This window comes from Chrysochloris asiatica, unplaced genomic scaffold (assembly GCF_000296735.1).
Source record: "Chrysochloris asiatica unplaced genomic scaffold, ChrAsi1.0 scaffold00083, whole genome shotgun sequence".
NCBI classification, from domain to species: domain Eukaryota; kingdom Metazoa; phylum Chordata; class Mammalia; order Afrosoricida; family Chrysochloridae; genus Chrysochloris; species Chrysochloris asiatica.
Window position 1 is genome coordinate 7,346,879 of NW_006408601.1, and position 26,096 is coordinate 7,372,974.

The window sequence follows — 26,096 nt, forward strand, 5'->3', positions numbered from 1 at the left end:
TCATCTGGATCTTTTTACTGTCTTGGTTGTACCAACTAGTCAGTATCTTACAGTGGCATCCCTTTTCCATGGGTATCTCTATCTTGATTACAGTGGCTCAAACTTTTATCGCAAATATAAAAATCACAATTGGTACATACAAAAAAAAAAAAAAAAAAAAAGAACTGGAGTTCATAAGATACATGAAGAAGTACTATATAAGATACTGCACTGAAAGAATTTTATCGTCAATCCAGAGGAGCAGATATAAAGTATGTGGAAAGAAAAACTATGCAAGATCACAGTAATATGAAGTAAATGTCTAGTGAGTATTAAAGACAATTGTGAGTTCAGAGAAGGGAAAGATAAGCGGTGAAGTGCTTGTGATAAACGTCAGAGGACGTGGCTGTGATTTCTTCATTTGAAAAATAAGTATACTGGATACCTTTCAGTGAGATGATACAAATGAAATGCTTAGTACAAAAGAATTTCATTCAGTGGGCAAAAGGGGGGAAATAATGTTAAGATGCTTTACTATCTTTTGAATCTTGGTTTCCTTAGCATACCATTATAAAATAGACACTTGAGTGGGAGAGACAGGAATAGCCAGAAATATCACCATAGAAAGCTCATAAGTCCATTTTCTGCCTATAACTGATTGGAATACCTAAAATGGGGCTACAATGTGCTCAGTGAAGGAGGCTTCTTATGAAGCTTCTGAATTACATAAGACCATAGGTAGAATCCTGAACCCCATCCAGAATCTTCTGAGGCGGGAAATTTCCACTTGAAAGGACAAACAGTCCAGCCTGAAGCAGCCAGAAGAACACAAGACATTTCTTGAAAGAAAGACCAACAGGAAAAACACAAAACAATAAAAGCAGTCCGACTGATTACTACAAGAACAAGCAAGTTGCTTGCCCAGGAGATATCAGAGCAAGTGGTCAGGTCCCCTCAGGGCAAACCCCCTTCTAAGACTAAGACTCAATGGGAATACACGAGCAGACATGCGTTCTGATTGGTGACCACATTCATCACCAATAAGGAAAAGTGAGGGAAAAACAGCAATGAAGTTGCAAGCTAAGCTCTACAATGTTCAATAGACTCCTGTGAACCCAGGTGGAGATCTGGTTGGCCAGCAGTGTGACAAGACCTGGGGACTCTTGGGCACAGAGTCAGTGACATAGCCACAAAGGACTAGAGTGGAGGGTAAAGTGTCCAACTGATAAGAAGAGAGGGCACGTGCATAAGGACACCCACACTTGCAGATAATATCCACTAGACCAGAGCTCAACTAGAAGAAGAAGAAGGAAAAAAAGAGTAATCTGATAACAATTTGATGAATCTGACCTACACCTATGGATGCAGTAGCTCAAAAGAAGGAACAAATCTTTATAGCAAGGATCATTCCCACCCCTCCATACACAGAGTAGACAGGGATGGTCAACTTAGACATTGGCTACCCCAAAAGGGGGGGAGGCTACAAAAGCAAGAAGTAACTGGCTTACAAACTTTCACGAGGGAGCCTAGATCCAGAGGGCGCAGAGGAGAGTAGAATCTCCACTGAGTAGTATCCAATCTGTCTGGGTGGGGCTGATGAAAGGAGATGGGGATAGGTCTCTTGTGGTACAATAATTGTTATCAGGACTGACTTGTGAGGGTTGGAAACATAAAGGTAGACATTTTGTAGCAAAAGGAGGGGAGGTTCTTGGGACCATCAAGGGAGAAGAATGGAGTACGGGACCCTACCCAGAGAAACAGTGATGCCAGAGATGAAGGCAGAGACGATGACATGGTGAGATGGAGTGGCTGGGGACTCTAGATCCAGAGAGGGAGAGGGGCTGTGTGCTGACAACTGTGGTGCAGGCTTGCAGGGTATACCCTTTGGTTGGATGATGATGCATGGAGGGGATGTAACCATGGCAATGAAATGATATATGATACAATGAATGTAAAGCTAATCTTCTCCCATGTCAACTATCACAAAATTCACAAAACATTAAAAAAAAAAAAAAACTTGAAAAAAAAAAAGCGAAGGTAATACCAATGTCATAGAACAATTTGTATAAACACTGATAAACAGCAACCTAATTTGCTATGTAAACTTTCACCTAAAACACAATTAAAAAAAAAAAAAAAAAGTTCATTCAACACAAAATAAGCATGCAAATTTTAGTTAGCAACTACCTAAAAAACAAGAAAAATTTAAGTTTCCGAAGTTAGGTGTAGTTCATAAGGACGAACAGAAGTTCAACTATGTGAATTAAGTGTGGTTACAGAAAAACTAAGCTAGTCGAGATGGTAGGTTCTGGTTAAGTTATTTTGATAAAAACAAGTTCTACCTTACAATATGTATATAAAAAACAACCAGTAAGAAAACTGACCTAAAAAATTCAACCACCACCTGAAAAGAGGCCTCCACTGCTATGTCACAAGGGTTGGTCCCTGGCCCTTTCTTGGCAAACATTTTTATCAATGACTTAACAGAAGCTACAGAGTATATTCATCAAATCGGTTCATGAGACAAACAGGTTTGTTGACAGAAAACAAAAATCAGATTTTAAAAAAGCCCAGTAGACTCTAGAAAATAATGGCTTAAAACAAGAAGAAAGTTAAGTAGTTTAGGTCATATACTTTGGTATAAGATACAAAATGTATTTGTTGTTGTTGTTAGGTACCATCGAGTTGGTACCGACCCATAGCGACCTTATGCACAGCAGAACAAAACACTGCCTGATTCTGGGCCAACCTCACTATCGTTGCCATGCTTGAGCCCATTGATTCTGCCACTTTGCCAATCCATCTTGCTGGGGGTCTTCCTCTTTTTTCTCTGACCCTCCACCCTACCAAACATGATATCCTTCTCCAGCGACTGGTCCCTCCTGATGATATGTCCGAAGTATGAGATATGAAGTTTGGCCATCCTGGCCTCCAAGGAGCACTCGGGCTGCACTTATTCCAACACGGATCTGTTGGTTCTTCTGGCAGCCCAGGGCACTTTCAATATTCTCCTCCAACACCATAACTCAAAAGCATCAATTCTTCTACAGTCTTCCTTATTCACTGTCCAGCTTTTACAAGCATATGAGGTTATTGAAAATACCATGGCTTGGGTCAGGCGCACCTTAGTCTTCAAGCTGACATCTTCACTCTTTAACACTTTAAAAAGGTCTTGTGCAGCAGATTTGCCTAATGCAATATGTTGTTTGATTTCTTGACTGCTGCTTCCATGGATCATGACAAGCTATGAACAACATTGTGAAGTATGAGTATTCCGGAACACTTCCTTGTGCCCATGAGGAATCTGTACTTGGACCAAGAGGCAGTTGTTCCAACAGAACATGGGAACACTGAATGGTTTAAAATTTAGAAAGGTGTGTGGCAGGGTTGTATGTAAGCTAATGTTCACCATACTTATTTCACCATACTTATTCAACCTGTATGCTGAGCAAATAATCCGAGAAGCTGGGTTATACGAAGAAAAATGCGGCATCAGGATTGGAGGAAGACTCATTAACAACCTGTGATATGCAGATGATACAACCTTGTTTGCTGAAAGTGAAGAAGACTTAAAATATTTACTGATGAAGATCAAAGAGCACAGCTTTTGATATGGATTGAATCTCAATGTAAAGAAAACAAAAATTGTCACCACAGGACCAATGAACAACATTCTTATCAACAGAGAAAAAATTGAAGTTGTCAAGGACTTCATTCTTCTTGGACCAACTATCAACACTCATGGAAGCAGCAGTCAAGAACAAAATGCATAGGATAGTAAAAATATAGCTTTTGTTGTTGTTGTTAAGTGCCATTGAGCTGGTTCCAACTCAGCAACTCTGTATTAGGTTTCTGAGTGGCTGGTGAGTTTGAACCACTGACACTGCAGTTCAAACCGACTTTTCAGTCCAGTGCTTATCCAGGACTAAAATATGGCTTTGTTGTTGTTAAGTTCTGTCAAGTCAGTTCCAACCCATAGCAACTCTGTGTAAGGTTTCCAAGGAGTGGCTGATGGGTTTGAACTGCTGCAATGACATTGAGGTCCAGAGCATTAACCCACAGTGCCACACCAGGACTACCAAGATGTGGCTCTGAAGGTGCTAATATGTATTATGTATAGAACTATGGAGCTCCAAAAGATTTGTTGAAGTCCTAATTCTTTACCTGTGAATAGGACCTTATTTGGAAATGGGATCTTTCAAGATGTTGTCAGTTCATGAGACCATTCCAGAGTAGAGAGGTTCTTAATTCTATATGACTAGTATCCTTATAAAAGAGAATATACTCAGAGACAGAGAGACAGAGGAAGAATGGCCATGTGAAGATGAAGGCAAATGCAGTTGCAGGCCAAGGAACTTTAAGGATTGTGAGGATCAACCAAATGCTAGGAAAGAGGCATGAAAAATTTTTTCTCTCAAAGTCCTCAGAAGGAATCAATGTGGCCAATACCCTGATTTGGACTTCTAGCCTCCAGAACTGTGTGACAAAAAATTTGCTTTTATGAACCACTGAGTTTGTGATATTTTGTTATAGTGGCTCTAGGAGTCTAGACACTGGTATTTGTGACGTAAGTTCCATAGGTCTACTGGTTTACATTTTGCATTCTGCAAAATCCAGTAGTCATTCTTAGAGTCTATGGATTACCTAAATCATTTTCCAGGAGAACAATTAGGTGATAAGGGAATTTAAAGTCACATACAGTAAATGGATTAAGAATTTAGAACTTGGGACTTGAGAAAGCCACAATATTGATCATTTTGTAATTTAAAAGAGGGATTCAAGTTAGTTACATGATACTCTATATAAACAGGACTGGAATTCATGGGTAAAAGACACCAGGAGTCAGTCTCCATTCACCTAGAAAGAAAAAAGAACTCTACAGCTGTCAGAGCTATCCAGGACAAGATGAACCAACCTGAAAATTAGTGACGTGCTTTCACTAGAGGTGTTTAAGCATAAATTTGATGGCAAATATTATAAGGATGATTAGATAAAATAATCTTTCAGGTGATATCCTAAAGTCCATGATTAGAATAAGTACAAAATTTCTCATTGCTTCCAACCGTAGGTGATCTTTATCCCCTTTGAAGCCCCATACCATTGCCTTGATAATTCTATTAGGAGAACTTTCAGCTTATTAGAACATTTATAATTCTTTGTATTTAAATATGTATTTAATTATTCCCTTATAGAATATAAACACTACATGCTCTTAGCACTTTGCAGATGGTACAGAAGCAACAATATTTGTTGATTAAGAATAATGGTAATGGTTATCATCTATTGAGAACTATGTGTCTTGGTGTGGCACTATAGGGTAAGCACTGGACTTCTAACTGCTAACTACATCAGCCATTCTTGGAAACCTATGCAGGGTTGCTTGAGTTGGAATCGACTCCACGGCACACCACCACTACCACAATAACATCATGTATCAAAAAATGGGTTGCTTTACATTTGTTATCTATTTTATTAACTGTTAATTATTACAGTTTTTCTATGAGGGTTGTTATTAAGTACCGTCAAGTTGGTTCTGATTCACAGTGACCCTGTATAGGGTTTCTGAGAAGCAGCTGGTGTATTGGAATTTCAGACCTTGTGGTCAAACTGACCTTTTCGGTCCAGTGTTTATCCTATGGCACCACAAAAGGAATCCCTATGAGGGTATTATTATTATTATTATTATTCTCAGTTTACATATGCGGCAATAATAAAACTTTGTAACCATTACTTTATTTTGCAGGAATATAGTCAAAGTTGGTTTAATTTAAATAAGGTCTTATTTTTTAAATGCAAAAGCTGAAGACCATAAAGCCCTGGTAGTGGCTGTTTGCCACTGAGTTGGTTCTGACTCATAGTGACCCCTATATAGGGTTTCCACAGCTGTAAACTTTTACGGAAGCAGAAAGTCTCCTCTTTCTCCTGTGGGACTGGAAGATTAGAACTTCCGACCTTGCAGTTAGCAGCCCAGTTCATAATCCAGTACATACCAGGGCTTCTTATAAAGCCCTGGTAGGGTCAACTAATAGATGCTGCTAGATAACACTAGATTAAAATAAAACAATGAGATCTTACTTGTCTGCTATATGCATTAGGGAAAATGACATAATCACCTAAATTCACAGAAAAAACAAAAGCCAAACAATTAAGAAACAAGCTAACAGACATACCTCGATCTCGGCCAGTTGAGAGACATTTGAATATGACCATCCTCAAATCCAATCCTTCCTTAAGCCAGATCTTATCCATAATCTTTATCATCTGTAAAGCTAGCATATCTTGCCGTAAATCTTCACCAACCTTGAAATCAAAGTAACAAAATTGAAATGTGTACCTTTCCAGAAAATTAAGAGAATAACCAAACCCAAAAACCCTTGCCACTGAATCAATTCTGACTTGTTCTGTAAGTCATACTGTAAGTCTTTACAGAAACAGTTTCATCTTTCTTCCACTGAGTGACAGTAGGTTTGAACTGTTGACCTTGTGATTAGCAGTCCAGTGCCACCAGGCTCACATCCTATGAAAATTGGAGGTAGGAGAGAGGGAGGAAAGGAATGGTGAGAAAAGTGAAGAGTGAGCTAAAGAGAACTGTCTTTTTATTCTTCTGCAGGGGTCTGGAGAAATTTACACAACCTCTTCATTTTAGTTTCCTAAAATGAAAAATGGAAAAAATTATCTAGTTCATCAGCTATCTAGGGTTTTTGTTAATGGTTAAATAAGTAAATGCTTATATACATAAAGCACTTGTAAAGACTCAGTATGTCTTAATCATTATTAAAATTTACCTATAAATTTAGAAAGTTTGAAGTTTAAAATTCATCTAGGTGTAAGACATACAAACAGAAATCAAGATATTTTCATAATTAAAAAAACAACAACTTTAGTTGCCAGCAGACCTACCCTAAAATAATGGTAAAGAAAATTCTCTAAACAGAAAGAAAACAATGAAAAAAGGAAAATTGTAACAGTAAGAAAAAAATAACATGTAAGCAAAATATGAGTCAACACAGTAAACTTTCCCTTCCCTTTTCAAGTTATCTAAATTATCTTGGTGGCTGAAGCCACAATCATAACTGATGTGGTTTTAAAATGTGTATGAAAGAAATACTTAACATAATTATAAAGAGGTGAAAATAAGGGGACTTAATGGCAGGTGAGATTTCCACACTTTGACAGCACTGGCAAAATGAGTAAATTGTGGTATGATGGAATACCTAGAGCAACCGTAAAAAAACTGTACAACGATATACTAAAAAAACACTATAGACAGTAAAAGTGTAAGTCTAAAACATGAAGTTCAAGTAAGCCTTAAGCAGAAAAAATAACACTGGGAAAAAGAACACATGAAAAGAGTCTATAAATTGTTCATCACTTGTTGTTGTTGTTAGGTGCCATTGAATTGGTGCTGACTCACAGCAACCTTATGTACAGCAGACTGAAACACTGCCTAATTCTGGGCCAACCTAACTATTGTTGCCACACTTGAACCCATTGATGCTGCCACTTGGCCAGTCCATCTTGCTGGGGGTCACTGTTGCTGTTGTTGTTAGGTGTGATAGAGTCGGTACCGCCCCATATCAACCTTATGCACAGCAGAACAAAACACTACCTGATCCTGGGCCAACCTCACTACTTTTGTCATGCCTGAGTCCATCAATGCTGCCACTTGGCCAGTCTATCTCGTTGAGGGTCTTCCTCTTTTTCTCTGACCCTCACCTTACCAAACATATCTTTCTCCAGTGACTGGTCCCTCCTGACAATATGTCTGAAGGACGAGGGACAAAGTTTGGCCATCTTGGCTTCCAAGGAGCACTCTTGACTGTACTTCTTCCAAAATGGATCTATTGGTTCTTTTGGCAGCCCATGGCACTTTCAGTATTCTCCTCCAACACCATAACTCAAAAGCATCAATTGTTCTACGGTCTTCCTTATTCACTGTCCAGCTTTCACATGCATATGAGGTTATTGAAAATACTATGGCTTGGGTCAGGTGCACTTTAGTCCTCAAGCTGATACCTTTGCTCTTCAACACTTTCAAAAGGTCTTGTGCAGCAGATCTGCCTAATGCAATACGTTGTTTGATTTCTTGACTGCTGCTTCCGTGAGTGTTGATGTTGATTCAAGAAGAATAAAGTCCTTGACAACTTCAATCTTTTCTCCATTGATAAGAATCTTGTTTATTGGTCCAATGGTGAGGATTTTTTCTTTCCTTTACATTGAGATGTAATCCATACAGAAAGAAGGTTGTGCTCTTTGATCTTCATCAGTAAATGTTTTAAGTCCTCTTCACTTTCAGCAAGCAAGGTTGTATCATCTGCATATCTCAGGTTGTTAATGAGTCTTCCTCCAATCTTGAGGCCATGTTTTTCTTCATAGAACCCAGCTTCTCAGATTATTTGCTCAGCGTACAGGTTGAATAAGTATGGTGAAAGAATACAACCTTGTTGCACACCTTTCTTAATTTTAAACCATTCAACAATGGTTTAGCAATTGTTTGAACAACTGCCTCTTGGTCCAGGTACAGATTCCTTATGAGCACAATTAAATGCTGGGGGTCACTGGTATTGTTAAGTGCCGTCAAGTCGATTCCGACCCATAGCAACCCTGTGTAGGGTTTCCAAGGGGTCATTGTTGTTGTTGTTGTTAAGTGCCGTCGAGTCGGTTCCGACCCATAGTGACCCTGTACAGGGTTTCCGAGGGTGTAAATCCTTACGGGAGTAGAAAGCCTCATCTTTCTCCCGCGGAAGGCTGGTAGTTTCGAACCACTGACCTTAAAGTTAGCAGCCCGATTCGTAACCACTACGCTACCAGAGCTCCTTAGAGAGGTAAAAATCAAAACCACAAGGAAATATCATTTCCCTCACACTAGGGTGGCTACTAAATGGAAAACAACATGTTGGCAAGGAAGTGGTGAATGGGGACCCTTATCCATAAAGACATCCAGAGTGGTATTATAAAATGGTGAAGACACTGTGAAAAACAGTTTCAAAATTCCTCAAAGAGTTAACCACAGATTACCATATGACCCATTGTACTCCTGTATGTATACCCAGAAAATTTGAAAGCAGGGACTCAGACGAACTTGTGTACACCAATGTTCATGGTAGCAAAATTCAAAACAGCCAAAAGATAGGAACAATTCAAATGTCCACCAACAAATGGATAAACAAAATTTGGTATGCCCATACAATGAAATATTATTTAATCATAAAGAAAAATGAAGATTTAATACATACTCCCACATGAACAAACCCTGAAAACATTATGTTGAGTTAATGAGTCAGTCACAAAACGACAAATATTGAATGATTCCACTTACATGAAAGATCAGTAGAGTTAGAAAATATGGCCTTGGAGATAGACATGATGCTGTACATAGCATGATAGTATTTTGCAAGACAAATGATTTATTCATTGTAAATACCATAAACAGCATTGTAAATACCATAAACAGCAACTGTACCCAAGGACTTCACCAGAAGGAACACACAGGAATCAAACTGACTACAGCTGTGGGAAGACATGATGGAGAAGCTCAGTATCATCAGCCCAAACATGGCCAGAGACAGTCTGGAGCAGACCACCAATTGCTTATATGCAAGTTCAGGCTGAAGCTGAGGAAAGTCCGTAAGAACAAGAATATGACCTTGAGTCTATTCCACATGAATTCTGAGATCATCTGAAGAACAAATTTGATGCATTAGACACTAATGACCAAACACCAGAAGAGATGTGGGATGACACGATGAACATCATACAGGAAGAAAGCATAAGGTTATAAAAAGGAAAGAAAGAAAAGTCAAAAATAGATATAGAAGAGAGTCTGAAACTTGCTCTTGAGGGTAAACAAGCTAAAGTGAAGGGAAGAAACGAATAAGTAAAAGAGCTGAACAGAAAATTTCAAAGGATAACTCAAGAAGACAAAGCCAAGCATTATAATGAAATGTGCAAAGATCTGGGAGTTAGAAAACCAAAAGGGAAGAACATGTTCAGCATTTCTCAAATTGAAGGAACTGAAGAAAAAATTCAAGCCTCAGGCGGTAATATTGCAGGATTCCATGGGCAAGGTATTGAATGACACATGAAGCATCAAAAGAAGATAAAGGAAATAGAGTCACTGTACTAAAAAGAATTGGTTGATGGGCAACCATTCAAGAGGTAGCATATGATCAAGAACTAATGGTACTGAAAGCACTGGTGAAAAACAAGGTTTCAGGAATTGATGGAATACAAATTGGAATGTTTCAAAACACTGATACAGAGCTGGAGGCACTCACTTGTTCACGCCAAGTAATCTGGAAGACAGCTACCTGGCCAAATGATTGGAAAATATCCATATTTGTGTACATTCTGAAGGTGACTCAGCTGAATGTGGACATCACTGAACAATACCATTGATATCACATGCAAGTAAAATTTTCCTGAAGATAATTAAAAAAAACAGTTGCAGCAGTACACTAACAGGGAACTGCCAACAATTCAAGCTGCAATAAGAAAAGGATGTGGAATGAGGAATGTCGTTGCTAATAACAAATGGATCTTGACTGAAAGCAGAGAGTACCTGGAAAATGTTAACTTGTGCTTTATTGACTATGCAAAAGAATTCAAGTATATGGATAACATTACAAAGAAAGGGAATTCTAGGACACTTAATTGTTCTGATGGGAAACCTATATAAAGACCAAAGGGGCAGTTGTTACAAAAGAACAAGGGGAAACGGAATGGTTTCCAATCAGAAAAGGTGTGTGCTGGTGTTGTATCCTTTCAACATACTTGCTCATCTGCACTATGCAAATGACACAACTCTGCTTGATGGAAGTGAAGAGAACTCGAAATACTTACTAATAGAGACCCTATAGGGTTTCTGAGGAGCAAACTGGTTTGTTTGAACCACTGACCTTGTGGTTAGCTGTCCTGTGCTTATCCTACAGCATCACACCAGGAATCAGACAAATAAATAATATCATGAGAAATGGAGAAAAGATTCAACCGTCAAAGATTTCATTTTGCTTAGATCTACAATCAATGTTCATGGAAGCAGCAGTCAAGAACTCAAATGACATATTGCATTAGGCAAATCTGCTGTAAAAAAAACCTCTTTAAAGTGTTAAAAAGCCAAGATACCAGTTTGAGGACTAAGGTGCATCTGACCCAAGTCATGGTACTTTCAACTGCCTCATATACATGTGAAAGTTGGACAAAGAAAGAAAAACTGTTGAATAATTGTTGCATTTAAACTATGGTGTTGAATAAGAATAATGAAAGTGCCACGAGCTGTCAGAAAAACCAACAAAAGCCTGTCTTGGAAGAAGTACAACCAGAAGGCTTCTTAGAAGCAAGTATGGCGAAACTTTAGGTCTTGTACTTTGGAAATGCTGTTAGCAGGGACTAGTCCCAGGAGGAAATCATGCTTGGAAAAGTGGAGGGTCACTGAAAAAGATGAAGACCCTAAGAAGATGGGATTGACACACTGGTGACATCAATGGACTCAAACATGACAACAATTGTGAGAATGGCGCAGGAGCAGGCAGTATTTCGCTATGAGTTGGAACCAACTTGACGGCACCTAACAACAAACACATATGAAACACCTAGAACAGGCAAATACAAAGAGGCCAAAATTAATTAATGTTAACAGGGCAAGGTAGGATGGAGAATTGGGGAGGCATTGCTTATGGGACACTGAGTTTTTGTTAAGAATGAAGAAAATTTTTGCAAATAGATAGTGGTGGTCATTATACAACATGGTGAATGTAGTTATTGTTGTTAAGTGCTATAGAGTCAAGTCCAACTCATAGCGGCCCTATATAGGATTTCCAAGGAGGGGCTGGTGGGTTTGAAACACTGACCTTGTGGTTAGCAGCATCCGATTGCTTATCCTACAGTGCCACACCAGGGTTTCATGAACATAATTATTAACATTGAATTATACATGTAAAAACAGTTGAAATGGCAAATGTTTACCACAACAAAACAAAATTCCTAATAACAAAGTAGCTCTATTTTGCTCACCTTAAACATGACATTAATTTCATCCCCCATTGGATCATCATTCACCATTGTGACTTTCAGGGGCACAGCATTAGAATTGAAGAAGGAGCAAGACTGCAAATAGAAAAACTAAGCATTAGAAAGATAATAAAGACTAGAAATGGATTTAAGATTTCCATGATCCTAGGCCTTTCCCTTGTTCCTTTTAATTATGGTAAATGAAATAACATATATGAACTGCTTATTGAGATTATCTGGCTGAGTGTTGTTATTATTAAGTGACTCTGTGTAGGTTCCCAGTCATAGAGACCCTGTACAAGGTTACTGAGGAGTGGCTAGTGGGTTTGAACTGCTGAACTTGTGCTAAAGCACATTATTTTACAATGCTACATCTGGCTGACAACAGTATATAAAAATAGTTTTAGAAATGCAACTGTAGCATATATGAGTATAATACCTATTTTCTCTATGCAGAAAAACAAAAACTTAAAAAGAGACAAAAATGCTTTAAGTTTTAGCTTTAAAAAAGCTTTATAAAAAGTTTTCAAACAAATTCCAGAGAGAAGCTGATTTTTTCCCTCTTTGGTGTAAAACATGGTTATACAACTCAGGAACCTATTGTTAAAAATTTTAGTGCAGCAATGCCATATGCCAACTATAACAAAGAACAAAAAATGAGATTCCTTTACAGTAGTTACACTCTGTTCTTTTAAAATCCTAAAGATACTAATGGATGGACCAATTTGTTGTGTTTGCTAAATTCATTTAGAGAAAATCTAATATTGTATTATTATTGGCCAAAGGTCAATTTTGATGCTTACTCAATTACTGTCTGATGATTCTTAAAAATACTGCAAACTTGGGAAGAGTCTGGCCTTTAATGAGGGAAAAAATGTCTATTTTGACTGAGTAGCTTGCCTACTGGAACTACAACATATGTCTCTCACATAGCTATTATATTACAGAAAAAATTATTTATTCCCAAGTAGCAAATGATTTTACACTTTGTAGTCTTTCTAGAATGGTGATTAGGTAAAAAATATGCTGAGATAAATGTGGACCTTACTCACAAACATATATTCATACATAATTAAAACCAAACTATGCAGGTTTTAGCCTCATTTGCCATTGCATATCTGCCCATTTGTTTTCTTCCTATGCTTGTTTTGAAACAAAATGTGAACATATAAGTATTTTATGTCACCTTAATATTTAATTCTTTTGCAACAAGACTTGGATTGAGAGGGAGACGACATTTATTCCTTAGAAAAAAGGACTGCACTCGCTCCATACTCCTTTGGAGGACAACCTACAGAAAGAAATCGATACTCTGAGAATACAATGAAAATGAACATCTATCCTTAAGATAATAAAATGATGCTGCAAATACAATTTCAAGGGATAGTTTCCATAAGTTTCAATTATAAAATGTCCAATTTCCAAAATGGCTAAAGGAAGTTGTTTTATTATAAAATACAAAATTAGTATTGGAGTAGGAAAAAGTACATACGGTCAATCAACATGTACAAAAATGTTAAAGTTCATTAACTGGCAAAGAAATTGAAAATAAGCAAAACTCTTCTATCATATAAAATTTTAAGGTAACAGCCAGTGCATAACGAGTATGAGTGAGCATACTTTAATAACCTGTTAGGGAAAGTGAAGAATATATATAGTCATGTTTTGTTGTTGGTGTTGTTGAGCAATCTAGTAGAAATGATCATAATTGAAAATGTACACAGTTTGCTTTTTCTCTGTAGGAATATCCTATAAAGAAATACTAGCAAAGGAGCAAAGACTTACACATTAAAGTTTATTGCAGCACTATTTAGGAAAGGAAAAAACAAAACGGAAACAACCTACATAGAAGTAATGATTCGTAATTTATACTATAATACCTTATAATACGGAGTCCTGATGTGGCGCTGTAGGACTAACACTGGACCACAAGGTCAGTTTGAACCTCAGGGTCGACAGTTCAAGCTCACCAGCTGCTCCTTGGAAACCCTAAGCAGGGTCGCTAAGAGTTGCAACTGACTTGACGGCAGTTAACACAACCACCACCTTGTAATATATGCAACCATCAATAAAAATGAATTATATGTACTGACATATATCACTAAGATGAAACAAAATAAACAATTATCCAAAAAAGAATGTATTAGTTGTTAAAAGAAATTATTTAAGATATAAATAAATGGAAGGGCATCCTGAGTTCAGGAATTAGAAGATTTAAGATAGTTAATTGAGATGGCAATACTTTCTAAAATGATATATAGATTTAATACAATTTTTATGAAAATTTCATATTAATTTCAAGGGGCTCTGAGAATCCCTATCAATCTTGATAAACAAGACCAAAGTTGGACTATTTACACTTTCCAATTTCATAATTTACTTCAGCACTATAGTACTCAGAACAATCTGGTACTGACATAAAAATAGGCATAAGAATCCATGGAGGAGAACTGAAAGTCCAGAAATAAATCCATACATCTAAACCCAAATGATTTTCAACAGGGATCAAGATCATTCACAGGGAAAAAGAACATTTCTTCTACCAATGGTGCTGAGGCATCTGGATGGCAACATGGAAAACAATGGTGCTGAAACATTTGGATAGCCACATGAAAAGAATAAAGTTGGACTCTTTTATCATACCACATGTAAAAATTAACTCAAAATGGATCAAAGATGTAAATGTTAAGAGCTAAAACTATAGTACTCTAAGAAGAAAACATGGAGATAAATTTTCTTGACCTGGAATCTGGCAATGGATTCTTAGTTATGACACCAAAAGCATGAGCAACAAAAGATTAAAAAATAGATAAACTGGATTTCATTCAAATGAAAAACTTTTATAGAACAAAGGACACTATTAAGAAAGTGAAGACAATTCACAGAATGTTTGAAAGTATTTGCAAATCATGTGTCTGATAAGGGACTCATATCTAGAACATATAAATAACTTACAACTCAGTAACAAAAAGACAAGCCAAATAAGAAATAGGCAAAGAATCTAAGTAGACAATTCTCCAAGGAAAATATATAAATGCTTAATAAGCACATGAAAAGATCTTCAACATTATTAGTGATCAGGGAAATGCAAATCCAAATGCAAAGAGATACCACTTTATATTCAGTTTTTGTTGTTGTTAGGTGCCACTGAGTATGCACCAACTCATACAGACTCTATGCACAACAGAACAAAAAACTGTCCGGTTTTGGGCCAACATCACAGTCATTGCTACATTTGAGTCCACTGCTGCTACCATTGTGACAATCCATCTCGTTGGGGGGTCTTCCTCTTTTTCTCCAATCCTGTTGTTGTTATGTGCCGTGGAGTCGGTTCCGACTCATAACGACCCTGTACAGGGTTTCCAAGGCTGTAAATCTTTACGGGAGCAGAACGCCTCATCTTTCTCCCGCGGAGCAGCTGGTAGTTTTGAACTGCTGACCCTAAGGTTCACAGCCCGATTCGTAACCATTACGCTACCAGAGCTCCTTTGCCAAATATGGTATCCTTCCTTCAAGAACTGGTTCCACCTGATAATGTGTCCAAAGTATGTGAGATGAAGTTTGGCCATCCTGGCTTCCAAGGAGCATTCTGGCTGTACCTCTTTAAACACAAGATTGGTTTGTTCTTTTGGCAGTCCATTAATATTCTCCTCTGATACCGTAACTCAAATGCATCAATTCTTCTATGGTCTTCCTGATTCACTGTCCAACTTTCACGTGCATATGAAGTTACTGAAAATACCATGGCTTGGATTAGGTACACCTTAGTCCTCAAACTGACATCTTTACTCTTGAACACTTTAAAAGAGGTATTGTGTGGCAGATTTGCCTAATGCAATACGTCATTTGATTTACTGACTGGTGCTTCCATGAGTGATGATGGCTGATCCAAGCAAAATGAAGTCTTCGACAACTTTAATCTTTTCTCCATTTATATGGATGTTGTTTATTAGTCCAATGGTGAGGATTTTTGTCTTTTTTTACATTGAGGTGCAACCCATACTGAAGGCTGTGGTCTTTGATCTTCATCAGTAAGTATTTGAGTCCTCTTCACTTTCAGCCAACAAGGTTGTATCATCTTCATATCGCACATTGTTAATGAGTCTTCCTCCAATCCTGATGCCACATTTTTCTCCATATAATCCAGCTTTGTAGATTATGTGCTCAGCATACAGACTGACAGTATGGTAAGGAATGCAACCCTGGCATACACCTTTGCTAATTTAAAATCATTCAGTGTTCCCTTGTTTTGTTCAAACAACTGCCTCTTGGTCTATGTACAGGTTCCTCATAAGCACAATTAAGCTTTCCAGAATACTCATTCTTTGCAATGTTTTCCATAGATTGTCATGATCCACACAATCGATAACGCATAGTCGATAAAGTACAGGTAAACATCTTTCTTGTTTTCACTGCTTTCAGTCAAGATCCATCTGATCAGCAATGATATCCCTCATTCCATGTCCTCTTCTGAAACCAGCTTGAACCTCTGGTAGTTCTCTGTCAATGTGTGCTTGCATCCATTTTTTATTCTCATTAGCAAAACTTTACTTGCATGAGATGTTAATGATACTGTCCGAGGACTTACACATTCCATTGGGTTATCTATCTTTGGAATGGGCACATATATGGATCTGTTTCAGTAAGTTAGCTAGGTAGTTGTCTTCCAAATTTCTTGGCACAGGTGAGTGAATATCTCCAGTGCTACATCAGTTTGTTCAAAGATTTCAATTTATATTCCATCAATTCCTGGAACCCAATTCTTTGCCAATGCCTTCAATGCACCTTGAACGTTTTCCTTTGGGATCATTGGCTCTTGAAATGACTGAACATCGACTTTGTTTTTTTTTTTGTACAGTGACTCTGTGTATTCCTTCCATCTTCTTTTAATGTTTTCTGCATAAATCAATATTTTGCCCATATAATCCCTCAATATACAAATCAAGGATTTAATTTTTTCTTCAGTTCCTTCAGCTTCAGAAATGCTGAGTGTGTTCTTCCCTTTTGGTTTTCTAACTCCAACCATTTGTACAGTTTGTTATAATATTTGAGTTTGTCTTCTCGAGCTGACCTTTGAAATTTTCTGTTCAGCTTTCACTTCCTCATTTATTCCTCATTATTGCTTCAGCATCTCTATTCTGGAAAGCAAGTTTCAGAGTCTCTTCTAACATTCATTTTTGTCTTTTCTTTTTCTGCTGTCTTTTTAATGATCTTTTGCTTTCTTCCTGTATGATGCTGTTGATGTCATCCCGTAACTCTTCTGGTCTTTGGTCTTTCTCTTCAGATGATCTCTAAATTCAGGTTGTATATATTCAAGGTCATATTTTCGTTCTCATAGATTTGTTGTTGTTTTTTTTTTCAGCTTCAGCCTGAACTTCCATATGAGTAACTGATGGTTTCTTCCACAGTTTGCCCCTGGCCTTGTTTTAGCTGATGATATGGAGCTTTTCCACTGTGTCTTCCCATAGATGTAGTCAGGTTGATTTCTGTGTATTCCATCTGGTGAGGTCCATGCATATAGTCATCTTTTATGTTGCTTAAAAAAGGTATTTGCACGTTGAATGATGATGCATGAAGAAGATTGTAATCATTGCAATAAAACGATGGCATAAAAGCTGATGTTCTCCCATGTAAACTGTCACTCAGCTCACAACAGGAGGAAAAAAAAAAAGGTATTTGCAATGAAGAAGTCACTGGTCTTGCAAAATTCTATCATGTGAGCTCCAGCATTGTTTCCATTACCAAGGCCATATTTTTCAAAGACTGATCCTTCCTCTTTGTTTTCACCCCTTACATTCCAGTCACCAGTGTTGACAGCATGTTTGATCAATTTCAGTCTGAAGAAGTTTATAGAACTCTTCAACTTCATCATCACTGGTTTTAGTGGTTGGTCAGTAAATTTGAGTAACCGTGGTTGGTAGTAACTCCTCTTCCTTGTAGGTGTCTGAATATTATCCTATCATAGGCAGTGCTGTACTTCGAAACAGATCTTGATATGTTCTGTTTGATAATGGATGCATTGCCAATCCTCCTCAATTTGTAATTCCCGACACAGTAAACCATGTGTGATTGTCAGATTCAAAATGGCCAATATCATTCCATTTCAGCTCACTAATTGCCTAGGATATTAAAGTTTATGTGTTCCACTTCATTTCTGAGAATTTTCAATTTTCCTAGATTCATACTTCATAATTCCATGTTCTGATTATTAATCCATGTTTACACCTGTTTTTCTTCATTTTGAGTTGTGCCCCATCAGCAAATGAAGGTCCAGAGAGCTTTACTCTATTTGCATCATCATGGCCAACTCTACTTTGAGGAGGCAGTTGTATTTTGAGTGCTTTCCAACCTGAGGGGTTTATCTTCTGGCACTGTATCTGACAATATGCCAGTACTCTTCATCATATTTCAATAATCAATATTTTGGTGCTATCTGACAGTGTTCCACTGCTATTCATAAGGTTTTCAGTGATTAAATATTTGGAAGTAGTCCATCTCTACTTCCAAGTTTGTCTTCTTCTGAAAGCTCATCTGAAACTTGTCCACCGTGGTTGAACCTGCTGGTATTTAAAATACTGTGGCATAGCTTCCAGAATCACAGCAACACGCAAGCCACTGTAGTACAGCAAACTGACAGATGAGTGGTGGTTATATTCAGTAGGATGCTATAATGAAAATGGAAAATACCAAGTGATGTGGAGAAACTGAAACTTACATCCTTGCTGTTAGGGCTGTAAATGGTGCAGTCACGTTTGGCAGTTCTTAAAAATATTAAACACAGGAGTTTACGAATTAAACATAATTGTTGTTTTTAAGTGTTGTTGAGTCAGTTTCAACTCAAAACATCCCACTGTACAGTGTTTCTGAGGAGTGGCTAGCGGGTTTAAACCATTGACCTTATAGTTAGTAATCCAGTGCTTATTCTGCAGCACCACGCCAGGACTCCTAACTAAATGCATGTTTTAATTAAATATTGTTGTTGCTGTTGATTTTAAGCGCTGTCGAGTCGGTTCTGACTCATAATGATCCTGTATAAAATTTCCGAGTCGTGGCTGGTGAGTTTGAACTGCCAACCTTGCAGTTCAAACAGACCTTAAGGTTGAGTACTTATCCTATAGTACCACACCATGACTCCTTAATTAATTAAACATATGACCCAGAAAGTCCACCCCTAGGTATGTATCCAAGAAAATTGAATTAGGTATTTGAGCATGTATACAAACAAAATTTGTACATGAATGTACATAGCAGCATTATTCTTTATAGTCAAAAGCTGGAAACAACCAAAATGTCCATCAACTGATGAATGGTTACACCAAGTGTGGTATATTCATATAATGGAATATTACTAAGCCATAAAATAGAATGAAGTACTTACACATGCTACAACATTATGGTGCATGAAAGATGCTAAATACCAAAGGTCACATACTGAATGATTCTATTTATCTAAAATGTTCAAAACAGGCAACTTCATAGAAACAAAAAGTAAGTGTTTAACAGGAGCTGGGGGTAAGGAGAAATTGGGAGTGATAGCTTAATGGTAACAAGGCTTAGCTGCTTGCCAGGGGCTGGGAGGAGGGGACGATAGGGAATGACTTCATAGTGAGTTTCTTTAGAGGTGATAAATGTTTTGTTGTTGTTGTTAGGTGCCCTTGAGTCAGGTTGACTCATAGTAACCCCATGCAAAACAGAAGGAAACACTGTTCTGTTCTGTCATACTCACAATTGTTTTGACATAATATTGTGACTATGCTAAAAGTAACTGAATTGTAAAGTTAGAAATGGTTAAAATGGCCATTTTTTTTACCTCAATAAAACATATATACATTATAGTCTTATTTCTATTTTAAAAAAATTTAACACTCCAAAGATCTATAGATAAACTTGTTTATACATGTAAAGTCATAGAAAATAATCAAGAAGGACATACAGCAAACTATTAATAACTACATGGGAGAGGGAAACGGTAAAGTCTTAAAATTTATTCTATAAATCCATGATTTGAATTTTTAAAAAATCAGCATCCACTCATACTTTCATCTTTTATACTTACAAAAAATTAAAACTCAAAATAAAAAACTGAATAGAGTAAGTGACTAAAAAATTAATAAGGACAGAAATTTAAAAGGATGGATTTTCTGAGTTAGACTGCGAAATCTGTTTCTATTAATTTTGAGTAACTTTTGTATTCATCTGTTCCAAACAGGTACGTTACAGAGTTTTACTGGTATTGGAAGTCTACTAACAAAGAATAAAATCTAAACTTACTAGCGCCACAAAGATTCTTTAACAGCAAAACATTTAAGATCTGTTTTATGAATACGTACCTGTCTGGCTGATCCACTAGCCTGCCTTACTTTTTCTGCTACACCTCCTAAAAGCTGTACGAGTCTTGTCTGCTTTAAAAGTTCTTCTCTGAGGCCTTTTCCTCCCAAGGAAAGGAGAGCACCCAAAACATGTTCATACCGGGCACCAAACTGTGCATCGTGCAGTGCATCCTTCAGGAGCCTAATACAGCAAAATATTTATGTCAGCCACTTCTGAGAACTGGATAAACCTCCCTGGAAAATCAACTTAACAAGCTTAATTTTTGGTAATCAGGAATTGACTTTAAGTTATAAAAGAAAAAAAAGGGTTCCTAGGTGACATAAATGGTTTGTGCTCAACAGCTACCCTACATGCTGGTGGTTTGGACCCACCCAAGGGTATTGCAGAAGACGGAGAGGCAATCTACTTCTGAACATTAAGTCAAGAAAATCCTATGGAGCACTTCTACTCTTTAATATATGTGCTTGTTGTGAGTTGGAATTAACTTGACAACAACTCACAATGTGTGTGAAGAGTAGGACTGTACTCTTTAGGGTTTAACGGCTGATTTTTTGGAAGCAGATCAACAGGTCTTTCTTCTGATGCCTCTGGGCGGACTCAAATTTCCAACCTCTCAGTTGACAGCAGTAGGATAAATAGTGGACTGCAAGCCACAATGTGGGCGGTTCGAGCCCCTCAGCCGCTCCACGGGAGAAAGATGAGACTTTCTGTTCCCACAAAAAGATTTAAAGCCTTAGAAACTCTACACAGGGTCACTATGAGTTGAAACCCACTCCAATGCAACAGTTAACAGCAGAACACATTAAGCATTTGTAACACCCAGGGATTCTTTAAGCTATATAAGCATAAAAACGTTACTTACTGCTATAACATGTAAAATATCTTGCAACAGAAGGCATTTTAATTTTTGGATTTATTTTTAAGGAAATAAGAATTTAGCTTATTTATAATAATGCCTTCAACACAGTATCTTGTATCCACAGTAAACAGCCTGGGTATATTGTTTGGACTTAAAGAGTAAGTCATCTCTAGGTTAAGTGCTGTTGAGTCAGTTCTAATTCATAGTGACTCTGTATAGGTTGTCCAAGGCTTTAAATCTTTTCAGGTGCAGAAAGTCTTATCTTTCTCCCTTGGAGCAGCTGGTGGGTTTAAACTGCCAGCCTTGTGGTTCGAAGTCAAGTCATCTCTATATATACTTGAAATAAGGTACTTAAATAAAATTGAAATCTTACCAATATAAATTGTGTGCTATCTGGATATTTCCCAATGCCCTGGACAGAAGGAAGCGTACTAATGAGCTGTTCAAGTAAATTTCATATTTCAAAGCCTACATGTAAAGGAAAATAGGCATTACTACTGGTCAAATCCATACTAAATTGCTAAGATAAACTCTCCCTTTCTCTGCCATCATGGTGTGTGTAGCCCTCTTCCATCCTTGCTAAGTCTTCTCATAAGACTTTCAAAATCAAGAGATTCCTAGTCAAGAAACAAAAGCAAACTTCCCAATGGGTTCTAATGAAAACTGGTATTAAATCAAATACAACTCCAAGAGCAGACATTGGGAAAGAACCAAGCATGGTTTATAAGGAGTTTCACATGTGATGGCACACGTGACGAGGTTCATTAGCATTCTACCAATATTAAGTTTAAAAGGTTGCCACAATCTGGTCAACTGAACATGTATTGGGAATATCTGGTTTCTTCCTTTTGTTCTGATGCTTCTGCATTAAGAGATTGACTAATAAATACATGAGACCTTTGGTTTTGGGGAAGAAACTGCTAAGATAAAATTAGCAAAAGATAAACTATATATAGCAAATATTACTCTTACTGATGAAAAAGAATACTCATAAAAACAAAACAAATGAATTAACTTAAGGCCAAATAATTAAATCTAGCAAAAAAATTATTTCAGGAATTACATTTATTAGTTATATTTAAATGGTCAAGTACATAAAATGCTCAGTTTTGGTTTGTTCTGAGATTCTGAAGTCCCCTTGTATAATATTCAAGTGGGACAGATGATAATATTGGGAGAAAAATCACACTAAATTTAAATGCAATCCCTTAAGTCATTTCACACTATTTTTTATCAAAACAGAAGGTATATCACTTAGCAAGTTCACTGCTCATAAAAATGGGGGAGGTTGAAGAGGAAGATAACCTAACAAAAATCTCACCTGTACAAACTGTGGAAGAAGATCTGTTAGTTCATCATCACTAATGGCCTCAATCCAGGTCACAGCTAGGGACCTCACTTCCTGATCAGCAAATCTAGGAGAATAACACAGTAATCAAGATTTGATAGTCATCTTTCTAAGGAAGCTGTGTTTCCTGAAAACACAATCTCAATAGATTCCTGACAAATAATACTCAAACAGAGTTGTTCAAAACCAATGTGCTATTCTTTTCTTTTTTTTTTTTTAAGGAAGAATATCTTAGTGCTATATAGACTAATTTTATGAACATTTGAAAAGCTTAAGATTATGAAAATGAATTTCAGTACACAACATAAAATTCAACAAATAATTAAAAATTTTCACCCAACCCTATTTAGATTTATTTAAAACTATGTGAAAATGTTTCATTCGTAACTGAAATGCAAAAAATGTATTTGTATAGGTATACATTTACACATTTACAATGTATTGGATAACTATACTAACCCATTAGAAAAATACTATTCCTATAGCGTAATACTTCACTAGAAAAATGACAACAATAAAACTAAGTAAATAAATGCATCCACAGTTAACTTACTTCGAATCAAGAAGTTCTAAAGCAGTCAGTGGGTCCAATGGAGGCCACTGTTGAAGCAATGAATAAGTTTTGTCAAGATTAGCCCATTTCCAGTTTGGGGCACTTGCCAGTATTTTAGGAAGACAATTTGGGTGTTTGAGACAATAATAACGTTTCTCCCATAAAAAGGCTTTATCTTCTTTAGAAAGTCTGCACAGACAATAGAATTAAATTACTTCTTGGTGATTTAACAATGACATAGTTACAGTCTTAGTAAAAATATAAAGGAAAGTATAATTTTGAGACAGCCACTTCTTGATAGAATCATGAATTCACTTGTTTGTTAGTCTGTTGTACTCTGGTGGCTTGAGTGTTTTTGTGATTATGGAAGTTATGCTACCAGCATTTTAAATACCAACAGGGTATATACCCATGGTAGACAAGTTTCAGCTAAGCTTCCAGTCTAAAACATACTAGGAAGAAGGAGAGGCCTACTACTTCTGAATGTCTGCCACGGAAAACCTTATGAATAACAGTGGAACACTGTCAGATAGCATCAGAATACTGAATATTGAAAAATGATGAACAGCACAAGAATAATTCTAGATATAGTACCAGAAGATGCGCTCCCCTAAGGTTGTTGTTGTTGTTGTTATGTGCCGTGGAGTCGGTTCCGACTCATTGAGACCCTGGTACAGGGTTTCTGAGGCTGCAAATCTTTACGGGAGCAGAAAGTCTCATCTTTCTCCCGAGGAGCAGCTGGTAGTTTCGAACTGCTGACCTTGCAGTTTGCAGCCTGATTCGTAACCACTACGCTACCAGAGCTCCTTTCCTAAGGTTGGGAGGCACTCAAAATATGCCTCCTAAGAGTGGAGTTGACAGTGATGATGCAAATGGAGTAAAAGTTTTTGGGATATTCATTTGCTGATGAGCACAATTCAAAATGAGGAGAAATGACTGTAAATATCCATTAATAATTGGAATATGGAATGTATGACGTACATTGCAGTTAATTGCCATCAAGTCATTTCTGACTCATACCGACCCTGTATAGGGTTTTTAACGAGTGACTGCTAAGCTTGCTTGCAGTTCAAATTGACCTTGCACCAGAGATGAAGTATCAATCTAGAAAAATGGAAAGTTCTCCAAAATGAAATGGAATGCATAAAGATTGATATCCTAGGCATTAGTGAGCTGAAATGGGCTAGTATTGGCCACTTGAATCTGACAATCATATGGTTTACAATGCAGGAAATGACAAATTGAAGAGGAACAGGGTCACATGCATCATCAAAAAGAACATTTCAAGATATATCTTGTAGTATAATGCTGTCTGTGATAGGATAATATCCATACACCTACAAGGAAGACCAGTTCATACCACTATTATTCAAATTTATGCACCAACCACTAAAGCCAGTGATGATGAAACTGAAGAATTCTACCAACTTCTTCAGTCTGACTGATCAAACACACTATCAAAATGTACTGATAATTACTGGTGAATGGAATGTAAAGGTAGGAAAACAAAAGGAAGGCTTAGTAGTTGGAAAATATGGACTTGGTGACAGCAATGATAGAATTTTACAAGACCAATGACTTCTTCATTACCTTTTTTAAACAACACAAAAGATGATTATACACAAGGACCTCACCAGATGACATACACAGAAATCAAAATGACATCTGTGGGAAGAGAGGGGGTGGGAAGCTCCATATGATCAGCTGAAACAAGAAAATAAGACCAGGGGCAGATTATGGAACAGACCACCAATTGCTCATATGCAAGTTCTGGTTGAAGCTGAAGACAATTAAAACAAGTACACAAGAGCTAAAATTTGACCTTGAAAAGATCAAATTTAGAATCATATCAAGAACACACTTGATGCATTAGCCATTAATGATTGAAGACCAGAAGAGCTGTGGAATGACATCAAGAACATCATACAATAAGAAAGCAAATTTCGTAATACATTTTATGAAGCAAGCATAACCCTCATACCAAAACCATGGAAGGAAATCACTAAGAAAGATAATTATAGACACTATCCCTCGTGAATACAGATGCAAAATTTCTCAACAAAATCCTAGCCAACACATTAAAAAGATAATATATCATGATACACATCATGATCATACATAATGATCAAGTAGGATTCATATCAGGGATGCAAGGATGGCTCAACATTAGAAAAATGATCAACGTTATCCACCATATAAATAAGAAAAAAAAAAAAAAGAACCACATGACCATATCGATTGATACAGAAAAGGCATTTGACAAAATCCAACATCCATTCCTGATAAAAACACTCAACAAAATAGGAATTGAAGGGGAATTCCTTAACATAATTAGGAGCATATACACAAAACCAACAGCCTACCTTACTCTCAATGGAGAAAAATTGAAAGCCTTCCCACTGCAAACAAGAACCAGACAAGGATGCCCTTTGTCACCACTCCTATTCAATATTGAGCTGGAAGTCTTAGCAAGGGCTATATGGCAAGACAGGGAAATTAAAGGCATCCAAATTGGCAAAGAGGAAGTAAAACTCTATTTGCAGACGATATGATCCTATACGTAGAAAACCCCAAAGACTCAGTAAAAAAAAGCTACTAGACCTCATTGGAAGATTCAGCAAAGTGGCAGGATATAAGATCAACATACAAACATCAGCTGGATTCCTCTACCAAAAACGACAACATTGAAAAGGACATTAGGAAAGTAATACCATTTACAATAGCCACCCAAAGGATGAAATATCTAGGAATATATTTAACCAGAGAAACAAAGAATTTATACAAAGAAAACTATAAAACACTACTACAAGAAACCAAAAGAGACCTACAAAAATGAAAGAATGTACCATGCTCCTGGATAGGAAGACTTAACGTTGAATGTCAATACTGCCCAAAGCAATTTACACATATAATTTAATCCCAATCCAGATTCCAACAACATTATTCAAAGAGATGGACAAAACAATTACAAACTTTATATGGAAAGGAAAGAGACCCAGAATAAGCAAACCACTGCT

At 37.1% G+C, this 26,096-nt stretch overlaps 1 protein-coding gene across 1 annotated transcript in view; it reads right to left on the bottom strand.

Annotated features, from left to right (window-relative positions):
• PIK3C2A (phosphatidylinositol-4-phosphate 3-kinase, catalytic subunit type 2 alpha) overlaps nucleotides 1-26,096 on the bottom strand; it is a 202,827-nt gene that overhangs the window by 19,334 nt on the left and 157,397 nt on the right. Inside the window, exons 16-22 of the mRNA XM_006865791.1 lie at nucleotides 23,080-23,268; nucleotides 22,500-22,593; nucleotides 21,552-21,646; nucleotides 20,319-20,499; nucleotides 13,175-13,279; nucleotides 11,992-12,084; nucleotides 6,150-6,279 (exon numbers count right to left, since the gene is read on the bottom strand). Of these exons, the coding sequence (XP_006865853.1) occupies nucleotides 6,150-6,279; nucleotides 11,992-12,084; nucleotides 13,175-13,279; nucleotides 20,319-20,499; nucleotides 21,552-21,646; nucleotides 22,500-22,593; nucleotides 23,080-23,268 (887 nt within the window). The remainder of the gene's footprint in view (nucleotides 1-6,149; nucleotides 6,280-11,991; nucleotides 12,085-13,174; nucleotides 13,280-20,318; nucleotides 20,500-21,551; nucleotides 21,647-22,499; nucleotides 22,594-23,079; nucleotides 23,269-26,096) is intronic.